This window comes from Salvia splendens, chromosome 21 (genome assembly GCF_004379255.2).
Source record: "Salvia splendens isolate huo1 chromosome 21, SspV2, whole genome shotgun sequence".
NCBI classification, from domain to species: Eukaryota; Viridiplantae; Streptophyta; class Magnoliopsida; order Lamiales; family Lamiaceae; genus Salvia; species Salvia splendens.
Genome location: NC_056052.1, coordinates 757505 through 783156, shown reverse-complemented (window position 1 = coordinate 783156; position 25652 = coordinate 757505). Strand labels below are relative to the sequence as shown.

General features: G+C 38.5%; 2 protein-coding genes across 5 annotated transcripts; both read right to left on the bottom strand.

Annotated features, from left to right (window-relative positions):
* Nucleotides 1–2067: 2067 nt before the first annotated feature.
* Nucleotides 2068–5230, bottom strand: LOC121784608 (putative late blight resistance protein homolog R1A-3). 3 transcript variants are annotated; one of them, XM_042182782.1, is made up of 3 exons: nucleotides 2611–5230; nucleotides 2457–2483; nucleotides 2068–2339 (listed from the first exon to the last, which is right to left on the bottom strand). In XM_042182782.1, exon 1 carries the CDS (start codon nucleotides 5144–5146, stop codon nucleotides 2621–2623), a length of 2526 nt encoding a protein of 841 aa, XP_042038716.1. In that variant the 5' UTR covers nucleotides 5147–5230; the 3' UTR covers nucleotides 2068–2339; nucleotides 2457–2483; nucleotides 2611–2620. The 3 variants fall into 3 exon arrangements, with proteins under 3 accessions (XP_042038716.1, XP_042038715.1, XP_042038714.1); XM_042182781.1 differs by having other exon boundaries at nucleotides 2068–2483; XM_042182780.1 differs by lacking the exon at nucleotides 2457–2483.
* Nucleotides 5231–16669: 11439 nt separating this feature from the next.
* On the bottom strand, nucleotides 16670–20136 carry LOC121783791 (putative late blight resistance protein homolog R1B-8). 2 transcript variants are annotated; one of them, XM_042181971.1, is made up of 3 exons: nucleotides 19882–20136; nucleotides 17175–19741; nucleotides 16670–16913 (listed from the first exon to the last, which is right to left on the bottom strand). In XM_042181971.1, the coding sequence occupies exons 1-3, from the start codon at nucleotides 19914–19916 to the stop codon at nucleotides 16906–16908; spliced, it is 2610 nt and encodes an 869-aa protein (XP_042037905.1). In that variant the 5' UTR covers nucleotides 19917–20136; the 3' UTR covers nucleotides 16670–16905. The 2 variants fall into 2 exon arrangements, with proteins under 2 accessions (XP_042037905.1, XP_042037906.1); XM_042181972.1 differs by having other exon boundaries at nucleotides 17175–19736; nucleotides 19882–20135.
* Between the last annotated feature and the right edge of the window lie 5516 nt (nucleotides 20137–25652).

Genomic DNA, 25652 nt, shown 5'->3' with positions numbered 1-25652 from the left:
ATAAATTAATTATTAATTTATAACATCAAAATAATAATATTAATATTGATTAATAATATTAGTATAAAGAGTGAGGAGAATGAGATAAGATATTATAATATCACTTTTGATACTAGTTTTGTGTATGTCAAAAATATCCTCTATGACACAAATGGGAAAATGTATTTGTTTAAAGGACATTTTGGAGTGAAAATCGCATCAAGTACCAACAATGTGAATTATAGTACGAAAAAACAATATAAAATAAAGATTAGGTACCATTTATGTGCGAAAGTGAAAGATCAGGTACCATTTATGTGGTTCACTCTTTAAAAAATAATACTAATAAATAGTAAAGTGGAGAGAGTAAAGTAAAAAAATAATAATATAGTAAAAGTCTTTTTTTATATTATTCTCTATCTTACTTTACTCTTTATTCATTTTAACTATTTATTACTCCCTCCGTCCCCAAATAATATGAACAATATGATCGGCACGAGTTTTAATAAATACGGGGAAAAGTAAGAGAGAGGGAGAGAAATGGTAGTGGAAATAATGTTAGTGGAGATTGGGGTTCACACTATTGTAATGATATAAGTTGTAAATAAAATGATGTATAAGGGTAATATGTTGTTTAGATTTTCCAAAACTAGAAAGTTCATACTTTTCAAAGACGGACGAAAAAAGAAATAGTTTATATTCTTTAGGGACATAGGGAGTATTATTTTTCTAAAACGCGTACAAAAAATGAAGTGACTGTACTGCTGCAAAACGGATGGAGTATATAGTACTCATTTTCATCTTAAAAATCAATATAATATAAAATAGCAACATATAATATTTGATATTCCCTCCGTTCCGCAATAGGAGTCATATTTAGCTATGACACAAATTTTGAGAAATGTAAAGAAATATGGGTTAAATAAGTTAGTGGATTATGAGTCCAACTTTTATATATATATATATATATATATATTAGTTTTATAATAAAATGTGAGTGGAATTAGTTGGTGGAATGTGAGACCTATTTACCATTTATGGTAAAAGTGAAATATGACTCTTATTATGAGACGGACCGAAATGATAAAATGAAATTTTTATCGTGGAACGAAGGGAGTATTAGTAAAAACATGCAATATAAGTATATATAACTATCCTCTCTTAATAAACAATATAAAACACATATGGAATATGGTCATATCACATATCGATGTTCAATGTTGTGTTGTTTATTGTTTCGGGCGGTGGCCGACGCAAGGAGTGCTTGGAGAACACCAACTTCCCTAATTAAAACGTTTTACACAATTAACTACTGTTTAATCCGTGATATCAGATGACTCATGTGACTTTATTCATTTCATGAAATCGATAGATGTAGTATATTAGGAGTATAATATTTCAGATGCTGAAACTAGTGATAATTTGATTATTATGAGTCGTTATCTAATTTCAAACCTAATACCGGGTCATCTTTTGGGTTGTTAGAGCAATACTTCAATTTAAAAATGTGATAAAGTTTTATTTTGATATAAAATAGAAACATTTGAAACATTACGAATTTTAATGCACAATTGGTAAAATAAGATAAAAGAATTAGTAAAGTAAGAGAGAGAAAATTGGATAAAGTAAAAGAGAGGAAGAGAAAGTAATTAAAATACTGCTAGTGGATTGTGGGGTCCACTTCCTAAAATATAAAGAAAGTTTCTATTTTTAAGGAACGAACCAAAGTGAAAAAATAATTTCTATTTTTAAGAGGCGTAGGCTGAGGTAGTACCGTATCAACATTACGCAGTTGTTGAGGGTTTTCTTCAAGTTCAATACATTTACTGACTGTATCAACATTACGCATTTGTTGAGGGTTTTCTTCAAGTTCAATACATTTACTGACCGTATCAACATTACGTAGTTGTTGAGGGTTTTCTTCAAGTTCAATACATTTACTGACCGTATCAACATTACGCATTTGTTGAGGGTTTTCTTCAAGTTCAATACATTTAATTTTTGCAAGTCATACCTTAAATACACAGTCAATCAATGTAGGATAAATTACATTGTAAATTTGAGTCCTCAAACTCAGCAAGTACTTCATTTTTCCCACATAGCAATAAGTTTATAAACAATGAATATTTCACAACTTCAATTCTGAAGAGTTGGAAAAACAACCACCGTTACAACGATTAATACATTATCAATTCTCACAAATACTTATTCCATGAGTCATCACACACTATAAAAGCAAACGAATACAATACAACAACCATTACAAAAGCACAGTGACAATCTCTACCTGCTTCCCACAAAAGAGATGATTGAAGCTGCATGAACAACAATCCTCTCTGCAAGCTGGACTTCTTATAACTCTACAAAAAAACAATTATGCCCTTAAACTTTAACTATCAACATCCATGTAAAAGACAAGTACACATGCCATTCTAGTTTGTGCTTAAATTTCTCAGAAATTAGACATTGGAGATGACCTTTTTTTCTTTTTTGGTGCGAGATTTCTGTGTTAAATGAAAAGACAAAAAAAAAGAAAGTGAGTCGTCTTGAGTGGGATGAGAGAAAATTTTCTTTTTGCAATGAAATAAGTGACTGAAAAGACATTCAATGGGATGGGGTTTCAGTTCTTACCATCAGTCTATTAAAGGATCCGAATTAGTAGATCCTCATTTCCTAGCTCCTCTTGTTCCCTCTTTATGTGTCTTACTGATTCAATAAGGGACTCGCAGCAATCCTTCACCTCTATAACTTCAAGTGTTGGGATATCTCCCATTTCAATGGGAATCTCTTGCAATTTATAGCAGCGCCTAATAAGTAACTTTTGCAAAACTGGGAAGTGGTTAGACTCTGCTATCAGCTGCTCTATATCCAAGTCTTCCAAAACCAGGATTTTTAGCCACGGAAACCCCCCCTCGTATAGTTCCCACTTAGGGCCGCAGAAGGCTCGCCACCGCAGCTTTAGTACTTGAAGATGTGGTAAATCAGAAATGATTGAGGTATGCTCATCCCACAGAAATCCACTTCCACCCAAGGTTAGCTTTATAAGACCAGAAGGGAAACGTAAGAGAGAAAATGCAGCTTCGGATTGGTTTGTGACTCCGCATTTGAATGACTCAAGGTGGTACAGATAGCTAAAAACAGCTTGAAAACCGGAAACTTCAACAGTGTGGTCTGCTGGATTAAACCGAATCCCTAACTTGATTACGTTGGGAATTCTTGCAAGAACTCCATCAACACAAGTACGGAAACTCACACCTGAAAGCGTGAGAAGCTTCATGAGGTGCAGATCAGCTGAAGGAAGTGGCAGGTCGAATCCCATGCAATGTAGGTGCCTCAGTTTTTGTAATTCCCATATCTCCAACGGCAGAAAGACAGGGGAGTTGGTGCCCTGCTTTGAAATAATAATCAAGACTTGAAGGTCCCAGAGTGTGGATATCGATGATGGCAACTCCCCATCAAATGTGATGGCCAGGTACCTCAACCGAACCAGCTTCAGTACTTGATCCGGGAACTTGTTAAATCTGATAGGAAGTGCATGCAGTACCCTTAGCCATTTAACACGCTCAAACACCGGCAATGGATCTTGATGCTCTGCGTCTGCGCAGACGAAAACAAGAGAGCGTAGACGACCTGACCCCGTCACTCCAACTGCAACATCACTCTGGATGCTCAGCCGCCTTTGGTTTTTTGTGCTAGTGCCTTCATTTACAATACAGAATAATTTTTGCTGCTCAGCTTCAGTGACACAGACATCCCAAACGAGCTCATGGATCATTCCACAGGTTTTGATTCGACCAGTGTAGCTCCTCTCATGAACTATAACAAGACTTCTGGAAACAAGGTCCTCCAGATACTCCTCAGCTATTTGTTCCAAGCTTTGATCTGCTTCAGGCTCGATGAATCCCTCAGCAACCCATAATTTTATGAGTGTAGAAGTTGGGATATCATAGTGACGTTGGAATAGGCACAAATAGAGAAAGCATGCCTTTAAAAGCTGAGGCAATCCAGCATTCACAGCCTTTGGGATGCTTGTTTCCTGAATATGTGAATTCATATTTTGAGCAACTTTCCTCCAACACTCCACTGTTTTTGGTAGCTTAGATACGACTTCACCAATCTCGACTAGTGCCAAGGGAAGTCCGCCCATGTTTCCCGCAATTTCCCATCCGATATCCATATATCCCTTCTTCTGATACATATCCATCTTCATGTTAGAGAATGCTATCTGATAAAACAACAACCAACTTGCCTGATGCGTCAAGAGGCGCTTTTGGTGAATATATTTTCTAAAGCAATCCATATTCGTCATCCTAGTTGTAATCATGATTCGACTACCATTTACCACATTTGGAAAGTATGGTCGGAGTTGTTCCCATACTTGCATATCCCTTAAGTCATCTAATACAACCAGATAAGTCATATGAGATAAAGATTCCCTGAGACGGTCCCCTAATTCATGAACCGTCTCTTCTTTCTTTACTTCTGAAATCCTCTCTCGTAATAATGGACGAAGAAGACGCAGCAATAACTCTTCCAACTTATATTTTACACCTATTTCAACAAATAAGCGCATATGGAACTTGTAAACAGTATCTTCATTGTTATATACCTTCTTGGCAAGAGTAGTCTTACCAATACCAAACATCCCGACAATATAGCAAACCTGTAGGCTGGAATCTGGCTCCAAAAGACGTTTTTGCAACATTTCTACTTCATATTCCAATTCCACAATCTCGTGGTTGATTCTTGATAGAACAGGAACAGGAACGACAACATCAGGAGGCAATTGCTGGTTTCCTGTGAGCTCATTTTCCTTGGCCTTCAACACATCGATAAAGGGAGAGAGTTTATCTTTGACTTTCACCATTTTTGGGGAAAACCCAGCTGAACTATTCCAACTCCCATCTCCTGCAGAATGAACTACATCTGATAAATGGGATTCTATCAGATCTCGAGCATTCTGCAAAACATCCTTTACATCTTTTTCCAGTTCCTCAACGCTGTTGCTGTCTTCTAAAGATTTCACTTTATCAAAAAATGACTTTAGGTAACAGAGGTCTTCGTAAATCGGTTGAAGCTCCGAGCTGGAAATTTGAATTCTTGATCGAGCTGAATCAAGAAGGGGCTCTAACGTCTGTTTCAGAGAAACGATTAATGCATAAGCCATTTCTGCTCTCTTTCTCCAACCTGCACTGAAACACACAATAGGCGCAATAAGTCGATCGCCAATTATTTGTACACTAAAAGTCTCAATATAAGGGTATCCACTATAATGTCAGCGCCTATGGCCCGGCAGGGGCGACGGCTGGCCTATCTATAGTGGGGAGAACGTCCGCCCCGAGGTGGACGAAATTTCCGGGGCGGATGGTCATCAGACGATTTTTGTGCGAGGACGCGCCGGTGCCTCTCCCACGGGGCGATAGGCGCGCCGGCCTATAGCGGGGTGGTGCCCGGCGCGCCGTTCCGGGGCGGACGTTTAATTTTTTTTAATTCAATTTAATTTACCTATAAATACACCTCATTCCTTTCATTATTTTCACATCATTCCACCTCTTCATCACTCATACATTCTCTCACTAGAATTTGTGGACTGAAATGGACGATTTGTGGAACGACGCGTGGAATTCTCTGATTCAAGAGGTGCAGTACGAGGCCGCGGAGGAGGAAGCGGCGCGCGCGACGGAAGTGGCGGAGGGTGCGATCCTTTGTGCAATTAGCCGTCGGCGGACCATCCAACGAGACCATAGTGGAGCGCACCAGCGTCTAATGGCGGACTACTTTGTGGATAACCCCCGTTATCCACCCGAGATTTTCCGTCGGCGATTCAGAATGTCGCAACGGTTCTTCAACCATATAGCGACGAATTTGGCAGAGCGTTACCGGTGCTTCACCCTCCGGAGTGATTGCGCTGGCCGGATCGGGTTGTATACGCTTCAGAAGTGCACCGCTGCAATCCGGCAGCTTGCGTACGCTGGACCAGCTGATATGTTCGACGAATACCTACAGATGGGTGAGACGACTAGCCTAACGGTGCTTAGGCAGTTTTGTAAGGGGATTCGGGAAATATTTAGTGGGGAGTTCCAACGAAAGCCCACCCCTGATGAGTGTAAAAGAGTGCTGGATATGCACGGTTCGATCCACGGTTTCCCAGAAATGTTAGGAGGCATCGATTGCATGCATTGGGAGTGGAAGAACTGCCCGGTGGCGTGGAAAGGCCAGTTCACAACTGAATTCAAAAGCAAACATCCATCGATGATTCTGGAAGCCGTTGCTGACTACCGTTTGCGGATCTGGCATGCGTATTTTGGTGTTGCAGGTTCGAACAACGACATCAATGTTCTTCAGTCATCGCCGCTTTTCAATGATGAGTTCCGGGGGAGGGTCTAGAAATCAGCTTCGTAGCCAACGGCACGCAGTACAGTAGAGGATACTATTTGGCAGATGAGATATATCCTCGGTGGTCCGTATTCGTCAAGACAATTCGCCAACCGGTTGGACCGAAGAAACAATATTTTGTGCGGAAACAAGAGGGTGCTAGGAAGGATGTTGAGCGAGCTTTTGGTGTCCTCCAATCACGGTGGGCCATTATGTGGTGCCCGGCACGAGTTTGGCACGAAGATGATTTCGCAAATATTATGTTAGCATGTATCATATTGCATAATATGATAATAGAAGATGAAGGATTTGCAGCAGAGCGCTGGGCGCCGGAAGAGGGCGCAAGTACAAGTAACGGCGTTCGCACCGATCCAGATGGCGTACCACAGAGCAATGAATATTTGATCCAATGTTTCAGTGATATGCGCAGGAGCTCAGCACTTACCACACTCCAGGCCGATTTGATTGAAGAAGTGTGGGCACGTAGGGGAGGTGGCGGCGCAGTGTGAACACTATTATGATGATCAATAGATTAATATTTCGTTGTATAATTTTTCCCCCACTTTAATACGATGAAAATGTAGTGCTTAATTTTAATCTATTCACTTATAGCCGTTTTTAAATTACGTATAGTCTGATAATTTTAATTATAATTGAATTAAAATATACGAAAAAAATTGGGGCTATTGGAAGTGTCCGCCTATAGTGGCGGAAACCTTTTTTTTGGAAGCGCGGATGATAGGGTATCGTCCGCGCCATCGTCCGCCCACTGTGGGCGACGCGGACGATGTAACGCATTTTTTTTTTTTTTTTTTTATTTTTTTTAAATTCGAAATTTATCTATTTAAACCTTGATTGTCATTCTATTTTTCATACGAACATTTCTCACATCTCTCATTTCTCTCATCTCTCACGTTTCTCTATACCTCACAAACCAAAATGAACCACGACGAAGACCGGAGTTCCCTAGATGACGATAGTCTGACCTTGACTCGAGCCTTAAATGTAGCCGTGCATGACGCAATGGCGGAATGCTTAGCCATAATGCAACGCGAGGAGGCGGAGGCAGCGGCGGCGGAGCAGATCCCCAGGCCTATTCGACGCCGGACGTTTGTCCGACGCGAACACGCCGCATCTCACGAACGTCTATTTGCAGACTATTTTGCCGAGCAACCACGGTGGGGCCCGACTGTTTTTCGTCGTCGGTTTAGAATGCCTCGTTACCTTTTTCTCGGCATTGTCCAGACGTTGGAGTCACGTGATGCATACTTCTGATAAACTCGTGGTTTAGCAAGTATTTTGGATGTTTAACGTGAACATTTCAATGTTTTTGTAGCATACTACTTGAGTTTACATCCATTATCCACTACATAAGTGTTTTGACGAGTTTGTCGAGTGTTTGGAGCTAAAACAGGTGAAAATGACTTGAAAACGAGCTTGAAGGAAGAATCGCCTGACCGGACGAGCTTCAATGCGCGACTTTCGTATAATAGCCATAACTCTCTCATCCGGACTCCGATGGGGGCGTGCAAGATACTCACGCGAAGCCCTTTCGAAGACGAAGACAATGCTTTTAGAGGATTCCAGAGAAAACGCCCTACCGGGCGATTTTTAAGGGGAAAACGCCCGACCGGGCGTTTTGGTCGCGAACTCCAGAAAGTTTGCCCGACCGGGCGTTTTGGCGACTTAAAATCGCCCGGTCGGGCGATGTGTTCTGCGAGATTGAAATTGCTATTATTTCCACCCCGGGTATAAAAGGAGACCTAGGTTTTCGACCTCAACACATCATACACGCCCCATAGCAGCTTTTGAAGGTTTGGAGAGTGGAATTGAGAGGAAAGGCGTCCCGATCCTCAACAAGATTGAAGACGAAGATGAATTTCCGTTCAATCCACCCTTGAGAGTATTTTCATTGGTTTTCATGTTTTATTCAATGACTATGGTTTATTCTTATGTTTTTGAGTTGAATATGAGTAGCTAAATCATTTGTAGAGTTTTGGTGAGGACTACAATGAACACTTGTGATTAATTCAATAGCTTTTGATTACCTATGCTCTTGTGATTATTTTGCTTCATTCTTGTGCCTTTCAATTCAATTGCCTAGCTAACAATTGGATATATTGACCTAGTTTTGAGTAATCGAGAGATACCTAGTTAGGATTGATAAAAGAATGAACAACACCTAGATAATTTGCATTCGAGAGAAGGAATTCTAGAGTGAGGGCTTGAATCTTTTGTGTATAGGAGTTAATTGTGAAGTATTAGAAGGAGACTTCAATATTAATAGTTAATCAACGGGTTGAGTGCACTCGAGAGGGGGCTTAGCCTAGAATAGCGATTGTTCTACTAATCCTAGAGACTTCAACGGGTAATCAAAGTTGTTGAGTTGTTTACATTGTGGGTATTGTAGTCGGATCCAAAGCTCCACCTCGTTCTCTTATTTGGAACTTTATCTTTTGTCTTTTGTTTTACTTTGTTTATGTTTAATAGTTAAATATCAAAACCAAACATTTGCTTTGTCTAAATAGTAGTTGAAATCGGTTCGTGGTACTTGAGTTTACACAATTTGTCTCTGTGGGATACGATACTCTTGCTTACTTTGTGCTACACTAGCCCCGTACACTTGCGGGAATTTCTTGTGTTAAAATAAGTTGAGTCAACTTCCAGTATCGGAAAGATGGCATCGGCAGACCCGGACTTACGCCGTTGCAAAAGTGCACAGTTGCACTCCGTCAGTTGGCCTACGGCACCAGCGCTGACATGTTCGACGAGTACCTCCACGTCGGGGATACAACAGGCCGCGAGTGCCTAAAGAGATTTTATAGGGTAGTTGTGGAGGCCTACAGCGACACATATTTGCGAAAGTTGACTGCTGTAGATTGCCAGAGCCTAATGAGAATGCACGAGACGGCGCACGGCTTTCCTAGGATGCTAGGGAGCATCGACTGTATGCACTGAGAGTGAAAGAATTGTCCGAAGGTGTGGAGAGGCCAATTTACTAGTGGATACAAGGGCAGCCACCCGACGACGATCCTTGAAGCCGTTGCTGACATGCTTAATTCCGTGTAGCTGGGTCGAACAATGACATCAACGTCCTCAACTCATCCACCCTATTCACCGAGCAATGCAACGGCAACGGCAACGGCCCGGCCATCGAGTTCACTGCCAACAGGCGTCAATACCACATGGAGTACTACTTGGCCGATGGCATATACCCAAGGTGGCCTGTTTTTCTGAAGACGATCAACTGCCCAATTGGTGAGAAGAGAGTTTTATTTGCGCAAAAGCAGGAGGCGGCGCAGAAGGATGTGGAGCGGGCAATTGGTGTGCTCCAAGCACGGTGAGCAATAGTTAAAGGGTCGGGCCGTCTCTGGTTCAAGGAAGTCCTAGCCGATGTCATGTATGTGTGCATAATCTTGCACAACATGATAGTCGAACATGAAGGTGGGAGCATCACTGATTGGACCGATGACGAAAGTGCATCTAGCTCCTCCAGCACGGCGACCGCGCCCCCCGCTCGAGGATTAGTGACGGGCTTCAATGAGGTTCTATCTAGACAGGCCTCAATGCGCAACCAACACGACCATGCGCAGCTCATGAACGACATGATTGAAGAAGTGTGGGTCCGTAACTGCCGTCGCTGAGTTTGCGTATTTTTTTTGTAATCCGTATTGTACTGTCTTAATTTTAAAAATGACAGGTGGAAGGTGCATAGAGCGGGCTTTAGGGCGTGCCTTAGGGCGTTCCACTGTGGATGCTCTTAGGAAGTAATCCGTAATCAGAGTTGATTATCTCAGGTATAGCAATTTCTGGATATGTAGCACAATGAGATAACATATTACAAAACCAAACTACAACTAAGATTAAATTTGCAAGAGAGGGGTATGGCGTTTTCCTAAAGTCAATGATAAATGCATCTGTAACATAGCTGTTGGAATTGAGGAGGAAATATTTTCAACTTCCCCATCTCGATCATGCTTTCATTTTTATTGGAGTACAAAAATGTTTCTTCTTATTTTATACTGCATCCATACCTTAAATAGATACTTTGAGCACTCTGTATAGATTTTAGAGCACATGCATCGGTGCTCGCTTCTAAGGCAGGCCGCCGTGCCGCTGAGCAGGCTGACGTGTTGCGTCCTGATTTGCCGTTGGCATTTTCTTTTTTTTTAAAAAATCGAAATATATTAAAAAATTGATTTCTAATTTAAAAAAATATTTTCAAACTTCTCAATAAAATATATCCATTTTTCTCCACTTTTAATTTATTTTTTATTATTTTTATCCTAAAATTCACATTTTCATCTATAAATACCCAAATTTCCAATGAAAATTTTTACACAACTCTACACAAAATATTTCTCACATCAATTCTCTCTAAATTCTCTCATCAATTCTCATCTAAATTCTCACTCTTTCACTCTTGCATAAAATGTCCGGCTACAACGATCACCCCTCCAACTCCATCGGATGGAACCACGAATGGTTCGGCTCATCGCCATTCCCGAATCCGGATACAGATTTCTCGCCCCCTCCTCAAACCTAAGGTTCGCATATTCTGGGTGGCTACCGGCCTTACCCGATGGAGGAGCAAGATGCCGAGGGGCAATACGGGTGGGCTCCCGAAACTGGCACGGGAGGGAGCACCCCGACGCCACCGGAGGGCGGTTCCGGCGCTCCTCCTCATCCTCGTAATGTCCGTGTTCGTACTCGTGGCAGTACCGGAGGTGACACCAGCATCCGCACCCCGTACACTTCGGGGAAGATGGAGAAGTTATTCAAAGCCTACTTGGAAATCTCCGAAGATGCGGAAACCGGCACGAACCAAACCGGGGACAGGTTTTAGTGGCGCGTCTCTCAATGGTACAATGCCAATCGACCGGATGGAACCATCGAGCGCAATGAGAGTATGGTGCGCAATGCCATCGGAAGGGCCAACGATGAAATCCAAAAGTTCCAGGGGTATTACCTCCAGGAACAGCAATCGGCAGGGAGCGGCACAAGCGAGGTTGACATCATCACGGCTGCCATGTCGACCTACCATTCAATTCAGTACAAACCATTCAAGTATCTCAACGCTTGGCAGGAGGTGCGTACTCATCCGAAGTATAAGGGAGGAGTCGTATCCTCCTCCAGCTCCTCCAGCAAATGGTTGAGGTCGGTATGCCTATTCGACGCTGACGAGGATGAGGTGGCTAGCCAGTGTACCAGAGCTCACTTGGGTAGCTTCGACGCCGGCCCGAGCAGTTCCCAACGCCTGCCGCATGGAAGGAAACAGGCGACGGCCAACCTCCGTCGCGCTGCGACCCCGGCGGCACCGCGACCTCCCGCTCCCTTTGTGTCGCCTCCACCCCCACCAACTCGTTGTGGATCCTTTTAGGTCAAATCACTATAGCCGATACGTCTCGGATGACTCCCGAGTAACTTGATTCACATCACGCAATGATACGAGCCCTCCGAGCTCAATTGGGGATACCGCCATCGGGCTAGTCTTCTTTAACTTTTCACGGATGTATTTTTTAGGATTTAATTATGTAATTTTTAATTTGTAGGATTTTAATTATGTAATTTTTTTAGGATTTTAATTATGTAATTTTATTTTTTAGGATTTTAATTATGTAGTTTTTAATTTTTTAGTAATTTGTAATAGTATTTCAGGTATTTTTAATGCATTTTAATATTATGGAAATTTTTTATTTAAATTGAATAATATAATGATGGGATCCTTGAGCATGCTCTTGCGGAAGAACATGAATGTGGGTGTTATCCTCTTGCAGAAGAGAGCAGAGAGTAAAAAATAAATAAATATGGGTCCGGACCCATATCCATGCTCTTGCCTAAGAACATGGATGCGAATGCTCTTAGAGTGAACTATTTTAAGGTCCTATATTTTCAACAATGATTATTTGGGGTCCTCATACTTTAAAGACTAAAGTCTTTTGTGGTAGAGTAAATGTATTGTCGATTTACAAATTGGTCCAATTGAAAATTGAGTTCCTAACAAGCGAAAATACTACTGGAATAGTCCTTTATTTACAATGCCGTAAAAAAACTAACGGTCTAACGTCAATTAACCAAATTTTAACATCATTAGAATATTAATCAATAATTAATTTTTTAAAAAAGGTTCAGCAGCCACCGCCACCTTCCCCTCCAGTGTATGGTAGGGACTTCGAGCCCTAAGCCCAATCGACCAACTTAATCGCGGCCCGACATCTTATAATTGTTAGTTTATTGTTTATTTCCTTGTCTAGTTGTAGTATTTTTGGAGAACAAAACTTGCTCCACAATCAAGATATTTACCGTGTTTTAGCATATGATTTATGTAAATATTTTTGGATTTTCTTTTTGATCATTTCCTAAATCGTAGAGTAGAATCAAGAAGGGTCCTGACTCTCTAAATAATACTACCTCCACCCCAAAAATTATATCAATTTTACTATTTTGGATTGTCCCTAAAAATTAGACCAAGTCTAAATATGGAGAGTTTTCAACGAATAATAATCTTACACATCATTTATAACGTGAAACCCACAATCCATTAACAGTCCTACGCCTACCTTTTCCCTGTCTCTCTCCTACTTTTTCTCATCTCTTTCGTACTTTTCCAATTATACATTAAAACTTGTGTCATTTATAAAGTTGTCTATTTTTTGAGGACTTAGAGCACTCACAACCGTGCTCTTGCCAACGAGCACGGTTGTGGGCCCGACGCCACTATTCCTGCCTGCTCTTAGGCAAGAGCACAACACTCACAGTTGTGCTCTTCCGCAAGGACGAGCACAATTCATTTTAGATAAAAACATTTCCATAACATTAAAATTCATTAAATAAAGCAAAATAATATTACAAATTATAAATAAAATAAAAAAGACATAATTAAAATCCTAAAAAATAAAAAAGTCATAATTAAAATCCTAAAAATTAAAAATTACATAATTAAAGCTAAAAATATCCCGTGGAAGACTACTCATCCGGCGGCACTACCCCCAATTATTTTTGGATGCCCAATATCAAGGTCTCGTGCGATCGAAGTTGCGAGGGGGTCATAGTTGACCTATCGGTCATATTGAGATGGGCCAAAAGGGTCAACAACGAGTTGGTGGGGGTGGAGGTGGCGCATAGGGAACGGGAAAGGGAGCGGGGTCGGGAGCATCGCCGGATGGAGTCGCGGGGCGACGGCGGTTGGCTGCCGCCTTCTTCCTTCCTTGCGGTCGGCGTTGGGAACCGCTCGGGCTGGCGTTGGGGCTACCCAAGTTAGCTCCGGCGAGTTGGCTAACCACGTCTTCGAAGCTGGAGTCGGATAGGGATACCGACCCTGACCCTTTGGAGGAGCCGCTAGAGGAGGATGTTACGCCTCCCCTATACTTCGGGTGCGACCGCGTCTCCTGCCAAATGTTGAGGTACTTGAACGCCTTGTATTTCATGGATTGGTAGGTCGACATGGCGGAACTGATGATGTCGACCTCTCTCCGGCCGCTCCCCGCCGACCGCTCTTCCTGGAGGTAATACCCCTGGAACTTGTTAATTTCTTCATTGGCTCGGTAGATGGCGTTGCGCACCATACTCTCATTGCGCTCGATTGTTCCCTCCGGCCGGTTTTCATTGTACCGGCGACAGATGCGCCACCAAAAGTGATCGCCAGATTGGTTCGTGCCAACCTCCGGATCTTCGGAGATTGAAAAATACGCCTTGAACAATTGTTCCATCTCCACCGGTGAGTACGGTGTGCGGACACCGCTAGTAGGAGGAGTCGGAGTTTGGGAGGAGGCGTCAACCTCGCTCTAGGCTCGGGTGTCCACCCGTATCGTCCTTCGGGGGCATCTTGGTCGTCGATTGGGTATGGCCGGTAGCCACACGGAACGCCCAAACTTTGGGTTTGAATGGGGGCCGAATATTCCGGTTCCAGACTAGGAAACGGTTGTGGACCGAACCAATCGGGGTTCCAACCGTGGGAGCCTGGAGGGTGATCGCCTTAGCCGGACATTGTTATGTTGTATGTGTGGAAGAAAGATTAAGAATGGAGATGAGAGAATGTAGATGATAATGGAAATGAGAGAATGTAGATGAGAATGGAAATGAGAGAATGTGGTGTGAATTTTTTGGTGTGAAAGTGAGGGTATTTATAGATGAAAATGTGTATTTTTGGGGGGAAAAAAGTGGTAGAAAACGGTAAAAAATGGATATATTTTTTTTGGAAAATGGAAAACAAAAATATTTTTAATCGGTTTTTTTAATTAAAAATCGCAGCACGCCATGTCACCTGCTCGCTGGCACAGACGTGCTCGATGCATCGAGCTGCGCCGTGCCAGTGGCGCGAGCACAGCGGCAGACGAGCTCTTCCGTGCCACTGGCATGGATGGACGGACGCCGTCTATCCACCGTTGCAGATGCTCTTAGGAGTACAATCCATTAGATAGTCAAATTCAATTGAGAATTAAGACGAAATATCTTTTCTCATTCACGTTCAAACCCCTAGTCATTTCCATTGCTCCTTTTCTTTCTTAAATTTCTGGATTTTATCTTTTACTTACCTCTAATTTATGGATTTTACCGCTTCAAATTTATGACTTATATAGTACTACCAATTAAAGTTTGAAAATAAATTAGTAATATTTTAAACTTTTTCGACTTTACACAATAATTAATAGTTTTGCTTTAAAAATGTGTAACACTCGGGAGAGGATCCTCTGCTGTGGATTAAACACAGCAGAGGGTGCTGTGGAATGAAACACGGTCGTTTTAATACAAATATGAGTTTCCTATTTTTCCTTCTTTATACCCTTTGATATTTTATTCATTTATAATGGTGCTATTATTGTTATGTTCCTTTTTTGTCTTGTTATTTTTTTCATTCGTCTTTTTGTTTTCTTTCTTTTACAGATTTTCTTATTAACAAAAGTGCTGCTATTTAAATTTTCTATCTACAAATATATAGTAATGAAATGTAACACATTATTATTGTATTAGCGCATAAATTATTTAATACTCCTAGTTACAGAGTGTAATTATATAAAAGAGCTCATAAAAATATAAAAATGACTGCTTATTCCAAAAACCACTTTGTCATATACCACTCCCTCCGTACTCTATTTATAGTTTCAGTTTGACTTGACACAAGTTTTAAGAAAGTGTAAAGAAAAGTAATGGAACGTAGGTCTCATTTGTATATTTTAATTTTATAATAAAATGTGAATGTAATAATTTAGTGGAGCGTTGAGTCCACTACTTAAAATGAAAAAATGTAAGTGGGACATTAAATTGTGGGCGTCGCAAAATAGCAAATTGAGATGTTATTTTGTGGATGGATGGAGTACATCATTTTACATATTTTGTGATTACGTAGATATGCTAGGAAACTGCTGAGTGATACTCCTCCCTCCGTCCCACAACAATATGACTATTTCCTTTTTAGTCCGTTCTACAAGAATATGCACTTTTTAATTTTAGAAACTATTTTCACTCTAATGAGGTGAGACTCATTCTCCACTAACAATACTTTAATTACTTTTTCTCTATACATCTCTCTTACTTTCCCAATTTTACATTAAAACTTGTGCCGAATCCAAAATACATATTCTTTAGGGACGGAGGGAATATTAATTGTTGTTCACAAATGTGCTTGCAATGCTATCAGAAATTTGCAAGCACAGCCGGTGCTCGGTGTTTGATAGTTGTAAACGATTGTTAGTATTTAATACATGCAGACATACTCCAATAAGTATAAGATTATCACTAGATTGTATAATGGGATGATTTTATTATCATATTTTTCAAGGTTGTATTATATAAAGTTGAATTGATTATTTTGATAATTTACGTGTATACCATGATAATTTTATGTTATTTATAATATAGTTCTATTGGTAATTATATTAAATCATTTTAGCAAGTGGGTATCTACATAGGAACAAGGGAGCAAAACATGTAGTTAATACTATTATACTTAGAGATAAAATCATAAATCAAATATAACCCTATGGTCAGAAGAAATGCAGTATTTATACTTGGAGGACTAGGTTTGACTCATCTTACCGCCCTTTATTCTTTTTCTTTAACTTTTTCCAAGACTTTGTATTCTCTTCATTGATTGCTAACAAGTAACAACTCTTAAAATTTTGTATTAATTCAATACACATTGTCAAATTTAATTTAATTTATATTTAATATTTGATATTTACTTTGTCCTTAATAATTTATACAATTAACTTTTATATAATATAGTCTTAATAACAAAGTATCTATGTGTATAATTCATTTTTTTTTAAATAGAGAGAATATTGAAAAGAATAGAAAATTTGTGAAAACAAACAAATAGAACTAGAAGGATTAGCTAAAATTTGAAACTTTAGCTAATCAATTAATACATAATCAATTCTCACAAATACTTATTCCATGAGTATTCAAAGACTAAAAAAGCAAACGAATACAATAGCCAGCACAATGGACACCTTGTAATCCTCTTGACAATCTGCTTCTGCTTCTGCTTCTGCTTCCCACAAAAGAGAGAGTATAAATGACAATCTCAATCCTGTCTGCATGCTTAACGCCTTATAACTCTACAAAACAAAACAATGATGCCCTTAAACCCTGACTATCAACATCCATATAAATGACAAGTACATGTGTTATCTAGTTTGTGTTTGAATTCATCAGAAATTAGCTATACTACATAAATCTAATGTGTTAAATGAAGTAAGATCCGACCAAAAAAGGAAAGTTAGTCGTGTTGAGTGGGACAGGGACGATTTTCTAAATTTCTTTTTGCATGAAATAAGTGACTAAAAAGAAATTCACTGGGGTGTGGGTTCTGTTCTTACCATCAGACGAAGAATGGATCCGAACTTTTAGATTCTCATTTCCTAGCTCCTCTTGCTCCTTCTGTATGCGTCTTGCTGATTCAACAAGGGAGATGCTGCATTCATCCACCTCTATAACTTCAAGTGTTGGGATATCTCCCATATCAAGTGGAATCTCTTCCAATTTACAGCAGCGCCTAGTAAGTAATTTTTGCAAAACTGGAAAGTGGTTAGACCTTGCTATCAGCTGCTCTATATCCAAGTCTTCCAAAACCAGGAATTTTAGCCGCGGAAACCCCCCCTCGTATAGTTCCCACTTAGGGCCGCAGAAGGCTCGCCACCGCAGCTTTAGTACTTGAAGATGTGGTAAATCAGAAATGATGGAGGTATGCTCATCCCACAGAAATCCACTTCCACCCAAGGTTAGCTTTATAAGACCAGAAGGGAAACCTAAAAGAGAAAATGCAGCTTCGGATTGGCTTGTGACTCCGCATTTGAATGACTCAAGGTGGTTCAGATAGCTAAAAACAGCTTTAAAACAGGAAACTTCAACAGCGTGGTCTGCTGGATTAAACCGAATCCCTAACTTGATTACGTTGGGAATTCTTGCAAGAACTCCATCAACACAAGTACGGAAACTCACACCTGAAAGCGTGAGAAGCTTCATGAGGTTCAGATCAGTTGAAGGAAGTGGCAGATCGAATCCCATGCAATGTAGGTGCCTCAGTTTTTGTAATTCCCATATCTCCAACGGTAGAAAGACAGGGGAGCTGATGGCCCGACTTGAAACAATAATCAAGACTTGAAGGTCCCAGAGTGTGGATATCGATGAAGGCAGCTCCCCTTCAAATGTGATGGCCAGGTACCTCAACCGGACCAGCTTCAATACTTGATCCGGGAACTTGCTAAATCTGATAGGAAGTGCATGCAGTACCCTTAGCCATTTAACACGCTCAAACACCGGCAATGGATCTTGATGCTCTGCGTCTGCGCACATAAAAACAAGAGAGCGTACACGCGAAACAGCCATCACTTCAAGTAAAACATCACTCTGGATGCTCAGCCGCCTTTGGTTTTTTGTGCTAGTGCCTTCATTTACAATACAGAATAATTTTTGCTGTCGAGCTTCAGTGACACAGACATCCCGAACGAGCTTGTGGATCACTCCGCAGGTTTTTATTCGACCAGTGTAGCTCTGCTCATCAACTATAACAAGACTTCTGGAAACAAGGTCCTCCAGATACTCCTCAGCTATTTGTTCCAAGCTTTGATCTGCTTCAGGCTCGATGAATCCCTCAGCAACCCATAATTTTATGAGTGTAGAAGTTGGGATATCATAGTGACGTTGGAATAGGCACAAATAGAGAAAGCATGCCTTTAAATGCTGAGGCAATCCAGCATTCACAGCCTTTGGAATGCTTGTTTCCTGAATATGTGAATTCATATTTTGAGCAACTTTCCTCCAACACTCCACTGTTTTTGGTAGCTTAGATACGACTTCACCAATCTCGACTAGTGCCAAGGGAAGTCCGCCCATGTTTTTCGCAATTTCCCATCCGATTTCCACATATCCCTTCTTCTGATGCATATCCATCTTCATGTTAGAGAATGCTATCTGATAAAACAACCACCAACTTGCCTGATGCGTCAAGAGGCGCTTTTGGTGAATATATTTTCTAAAGCAATCCATATTCGTCATCCTAGTTGTAATCATGATTCGACTACCATTTCCCACATCTGGAAAGTATGGTCGGAGTTGTTCCCATACTCGCATATCCCTTAAGTCATCTAATACAACCAGATAAGTCCTATGAGATAAAGATTCACTGAGACGGTCCCCTAATTCATGAACCGTCTCTTCTTTCTTTACTTCTGAAACCCTCTCTTGTAATAATGGACGAAGAAGACGCAGCAATAACTCTTCCAACTTATATTTTACACCTATTTCTACAAATAAGCGCATATGGAACTTGTAAACAGTATCTTCATTGTTATATACCTCCTTGGCAAGAGTAGTCTTACCAATACCAAACATCCCGACAATATAGAAAACCTGGAGCGCGGAATCTGACTCCAAAAGACGTCTTTGCAACATTTTTACTTCATATTCCAATTCCACAATCCCGTGGTTGATTCTTGATAGAACAGGAACAGGAACAGGAACGGCAACATCAGGGGGCAATTGCTGGTTTCCTGTGAGCTCATTTTCCTTGGCCTTCAACACATCGATAAAGGGAGAGAGTTTATCTTTGACTTTCACCATTTTTGGGGAAAACCCAGCTGAACTATTCCAACTCCCATCTCCTGCAGAATGAACTACATCTGATAAATGGGATTCTATCAGATCTCGAGCATTCTGCAAAACATCCTTTACATCTTTTTCCAGTTCCTCAACGCTGTTGCTGTCTTCTAAAGATTTCACTTTATCAAAAAATGACTTTAGGTAACAGAGGTCTTCGTAAATCGGTTGAAGCTCCGAGCTGGAAATTTGAATTCTTGATCGAGCTGAATCAAGAAGGGGCTCTAACGTCTGTTTCAGAGAAACGATTAATGCATAAGCCATTTCTGCTCTCTTTCTCCAACCTGCACTGAAACACACAATAGGCGCAATAAGTCGATCGCCAATTATTTGTACACAAAAAGTCTCAATATAATGTCTAAATCTGTATTTGGTATATACAAAAAAAAAAGCGAAAACTTAACCAAGATCTGAATTAAGGGAGTCGACCTCTTAGGAAGTAATCCGTAATCAGAGTTGATCATCTCAGGTATAGCAATTTCTGGATATGTAGCATCAATGAGATAACAGATTACAAAACCAAACTACAACTAAGATTAAATTTGCAAGAGAGGGGTATGGCGCTTTCCTAAAGTCAATGATAAATGCATATCTGTAATATGGCTGTTCGAATTGAGGAGGAGAAATAATATAGTATCTATAAAATTTTTCAACATGCCCAGCTCGATCATGCTTTCATTTTTATTGGAGTACAAAAATGTTTATTATTATTTTATACTGCATCCTTCCCTAAAATAGATACTTTGAGCACTCTGTATAGATTTTAGAGTGAACTATTTTAAGGTCCTAGGTTTTCGGAGTCAGTGGAGGAATCCAAAATTTAAAGAAGCCGAGACTAAAAACAAAATATATTCTAAAATAGATCAACAAGACATTGTTAAATTAAAATAACAAATATTTATTACAGTGAACAAAAAAAACAAAAAAAAAACATGTATCAAGTATTTTTTTTTAGCATTGTCAAAAAACATCACTTATACATGGATTGAACTATTGAGAAAAAAAATCCGTAATTTAAAATTTAACGGGACTAATCCGAAGTTGATCTTGTATTTCATGATTTAAATGTTTATATAAAAAAACATCAGTGGTTTGAGAGCCCATCAACATTTAGAAAATCCCCATAAAATATCACAAACTCTTCTCTAGAAAACAATGAGACATGCTAAACGATGCAAGCACAAAAACCCAATTGGGCCGGATTTATCCCAGGCCCAAGTACGCAAAAAATTAAATCCAGCCAAGCCTCAACCCACTATCATTAATCTATATTGTAAATATTTTTGTAACAACTTTAAATAAATTTTAATTATAATCCCTAAATTAATTCTATAATTTCAATATCCCAGACCTATTTAATCTCACCTTATCCACTAACATTGTTTTAACTACCGTTCTCCTTATCTTTCTTACTTTACCAATTACGCATTAAATTCTACGTGGTCCCAAATGTCCTTATATTTTTAGACAGAGGAAGTATATATCAAAGGAATTTGGATTGATACAAATTTAATAAAAACTTCAGGTTTCTAGTCATTATTTGGACTTATTTTGTGGTTGAAAATTAAGAGTAATTAGAAATCAATTTAATGGGGAGAGATAAGAATAGAGGAAAGGAGCCAAAATATTATGCAAAATACATCACTCTTATAATACAATTAGTCCATTACCATAACATAATTCCTAGTACATTACCAAACTTAGTCCCGTTAGGATCGTCCCTGGTCCATAGGTTATCCTAGGTCCGACTCTAACTCGAGTTTTTTAGGGTCCGACCCTAGCCGGGGCTCATCCAGGCGCGACCCAAAGCCACCTTGGTTCTGATACCACGTGTTAGGACCGTTGACTGCACATTAGTTTGATATTGTCAGCTTTGGTTATAACCGATACAGATTTCGTTTTGGGATCACTTCCAAAAAGCCTCAAACTAATTGGGATTGGACAACAAATCTATACAACTTACAACTTCTCTTCATTCTCCGATATGGGGTAGGTTTGCACCCAACAAACCTTCCCTCAAACCGAGACCACATTGAGACATGTCGAGTATTTTCAGCACACTGCTTGCGAATGGTAATTGAAATTCGCATGGTGCTTGAAGATCATACTTGAAATTCGCATGATGTCAGGAAAACTTGAAATTTGCACGATTGGTTTTGATAATCTGTCATCGTTTAGAAGGTGAAAAGAACAATTTACTATTTTTAAATTTTAAATTTAATTGTTTCTAGACATAGTTTTTTAATAAAGAAAGTGTGTGAAAAGAATAAAGTTGGTTGCATCCGTTCTCTTTTATGCTTCTATAGGGCACAAATGAATTTCCATATAATATATGCACTGACTATAGATCCATTAACCATAGTCTGTGCATACAGTCCCGGGAAATTCACCGGTGAGAACGGATGCAATTAACTTTCTTCTATCCTTTGCGAGCGAAGAGGATCTCGAATCAGAATGGACCTAAAGACGGCGGGGTTTGTCTATCATAGATAATGGTGGGACAAGATCTCCATTCACAAATTTTATATCAAGGAAGAACATTTGCCGCTCTTGTAATACTTTTGGACTACATAGTGCATGTACCAAATATGCCACATGTTTAACCTCACCTTTGAAATTTCTTTAACCAATCATAACTAAATTCTTGCATATCAAATATTTAGAATTCTCTTCTGTAGCTTCCTCCAAGCACTTCCTTTGTATAAAACCTTCCACAATCCATAAGCGGATCATTTTTGCCAATATCTAACACTTGTTCAGCTGATACCTTAAATCACGCTTCTTATATTGCACTTATAAGCTCATTCTTTGCACGTTTCTTCATAAGAATTCATCTATCACCACGATTGAAAGTGGCACTCCATATTACATTACCCAACATCTTTCAAATCATCAAGGCACATGCCGGGTTTACCAAATAATATGGTAATACAGACAAGTTAAATCGCATTAATCAAGAATTATAACATCAATTAATCATGTGTTCCTCGGCATTCTCAAGGAATTCACCGGCGATGACATATCGGTCTAAGTGATCATGCATTAATAGAAATGGTTCAATATTAACTCAAAGAGAGAAAATTCTTGCTAGTCTTGGATGATGTGTGGACTATGGAGGTTAGATGACCATCAGAGTGTTTTCTCCAAGAGCAATTACATGAGTAAAGTCGTCATCACTAGTCGCAAGAAGAGTGTAGGAGACAAAGTTTTGCCATGGATTATCACTTTCAATCGTGGTGATAGTAGGAATTCTTGTGGAACAACATGCAAAGATGAGCGTATAAGTGCAATAAAAGAAGCATGCAAAGAATAAGCTCGGCTCGTATATATATTCACGTCAACTTAGGGCGAAATTTTGGAAATGGGTTAGTAGGGAAAATCCATTCCGTAAATGAGCTAGTTTTTGTTTGTTTTTTAAATTTTGCACACGCATTCTAAGTATGCGTATTTAGTTACACATTTTGAGAATGTGTAACACACATTTTTAGATTGTCCAGTGAGCTATACCGGTGAATTGGTCTGTTACATGTTTAAGATCTAATTTGATATTTCATTAATTAATTATATAATATAAATAACTATACAAAAAGACCTTCAATTTTATATTTAATATACATATATATTAGATTTTTATTAATATAATACTCCCTATGTCCATGATTAAATGTCTCATATCTAATGGGCACAGATTTTAAGAAATTGTTAAACTTTGCAAAGTAAAATGGTAGGAAAAGTTAGTGGAATGTATGGTCCATTTGCCAAAAGTGGTAAAAGTGAAATGAAATAATTATTAACGGACGAATAAAAAAGGGGGGAAATGGAACATTTAATGGACGGATGGAGTAATAGATAAATAATGTTAAATATTCAAATTATTTATAAGAAATATTCTAAATATGCTTTAAACTTTATATGTTTAATTTTTATTTTATTCCATTCATGACAACACTTCTAAGTTCTAACAATCCATCTTATTCCTTCCACTATTTCAATTCATAAATTTAAAAATACAAATAGCATACAAACATTTCATGAATAATAATTCATTTTAAAACACAAAAATAAAATCACTAATCCCTAAAAATTAAAAATTATATAAGTAAAATCCTAACAATTGAAAATTACATAATTAACATCGACCTCTTTATTTTCTACCTTATAATTGTGTGTCAAATGAACAAAAATTATCGTGTGAAATAAAATGCGAATTTTTCGATATATATGATGAGATAAACATAACGTAGTACTACAAATAAACTATTTTAGAAAAATGTCTTTATAAAATAAATACTAACTTTTTTTATATATTTTGATGAAAATGAGTGTAATCAAACATAGAATAAATGAAAATATGTTAATTATTACTACATCTGTCTAAAAAATAGACTTATTTTATTATTTTTGGTCGTCCACTAAAATTAGGTTAATTTTAAATATGGAAAGTTTTAAATAAATGTTAACCTACACATCATTATAAATGTAGACCTCATAATCCACTAACACTACTTCCACCACATTTTCCTCTTCCCTCTCTTATTTTACCAATTACGCTTAAAACTCGTGTCATTTACAACATTATTATTTTTTTTGGACGGAGGTAGTGTATAAGAATAAATAAAGTTAGTACATTTTGACACTACAATTAGTTTGGTGGAGTGGTAAAGTAGTGGGACGTGTACCCACTTGACCCAGGTTCGATCCCACCATGATGAAGCGGGATAGCCCGTCCGATCGGGGAACCGTCTCGATGGCGATTATCAGAGTGTTGATTGTATCATGACTTTGAGTTTCTAGATATCTGTTGTCAACGAGCTAACAACAATTAATCATACTTTCCTTTTTAGTTAATCTTATAAAAGATGTTACATTTTCTTTTTTCGAAAAATTATCTTTTACATTAATATAAATATACTCTTTTCTCTCTCCAATTAACAATCAAAACTAATTTTCCTCAAATCTCGTGTCATTACCCTAGCATGTCATCTATTATGGGGCGAAGATGTTGCTATGTTTAATTTGTTAGAGAGGGGTGAGGCGCTTTCCTAAAGTAGTGATAATGAAAATTTATAGTATGACGGTGTCTCGTTTAGATTAAAACCGGTGGCATTCCTTTGCTTCCTTGCATTTGTTGAGTGCAAAATGTCGGAGAAAAAATTCAGTGGTCAAGACATACCAAATGACACTATGACGTGGTATGCCCCACTAATAATTTTTGACATATAGATTTGAAGATGCCCCCTAAATACATTCATTTCATTACAAAAATGGATATTATTATAACATTTGGAAACTATCCAAAAATTTAGGAGTTTGGTATATAACGTAGTACTTACTTCTAATTTTGCACTATGAGTTATAAATTGTTTCGTCCTTTTAGTTATATGAATTTAATAAAATAAAATGCATGAAATATTATATATTACTCGCATATTGTTTTTAGAATTTACTCATTATATTTGACAGATGAGGACTCAATAAGTTTTTAGGTAATTTACTTATTATTATTATTATTATTAGCTACCTTTATATTTAATATAATTATTCATACATGTAAAATGGTACAATAATACTACTATAAGAATGAAATTTTATGATCACTTATAATTTCTCAAATCACTTCTACAGTATTTGACAAGAAAATAAGAAATTTAAGTTATCATTACAAACAAAATATATTAACCCTAATTAAATCATAAATAAAATTCAGTAGCTTTACGTTATCTATGTAAAATTATGAATGATTATATAGTTTCATTCTTATATTATTTTACCATTTGATCATGTATATGAATAATTATACTATTGAATATAAATGTAGCTAATAATAGTAAGTATATGACGTGAAAATTAATCTTGTTATATTAAATATTCGTCTACTAAAAAAAATATAATATACTCCCTCGGTCCCAAGATAAGCGACTCCCATTCCTTTTTGGGACGTCCCAAGATAAGTGAGTCATTTCCGTTTTTGGTATTCTCTCTCTTACTTTTTCTCTCTACTTCATTAACTCTCTTACTTTATTTACTTTCCACTTTACTAACAAAACCTCATTTCCTTAAATCTTGTGCCGAAAAGTTTTTGCTCGCTTATCTTGGGACGGAGGGAGTATAATATTTCATATATTTTATTTTATTAAATTCATGTTCTTATTGATAACTAAAAGGATTAAACAATTTATAACTCATAGTGCAAGAAATTT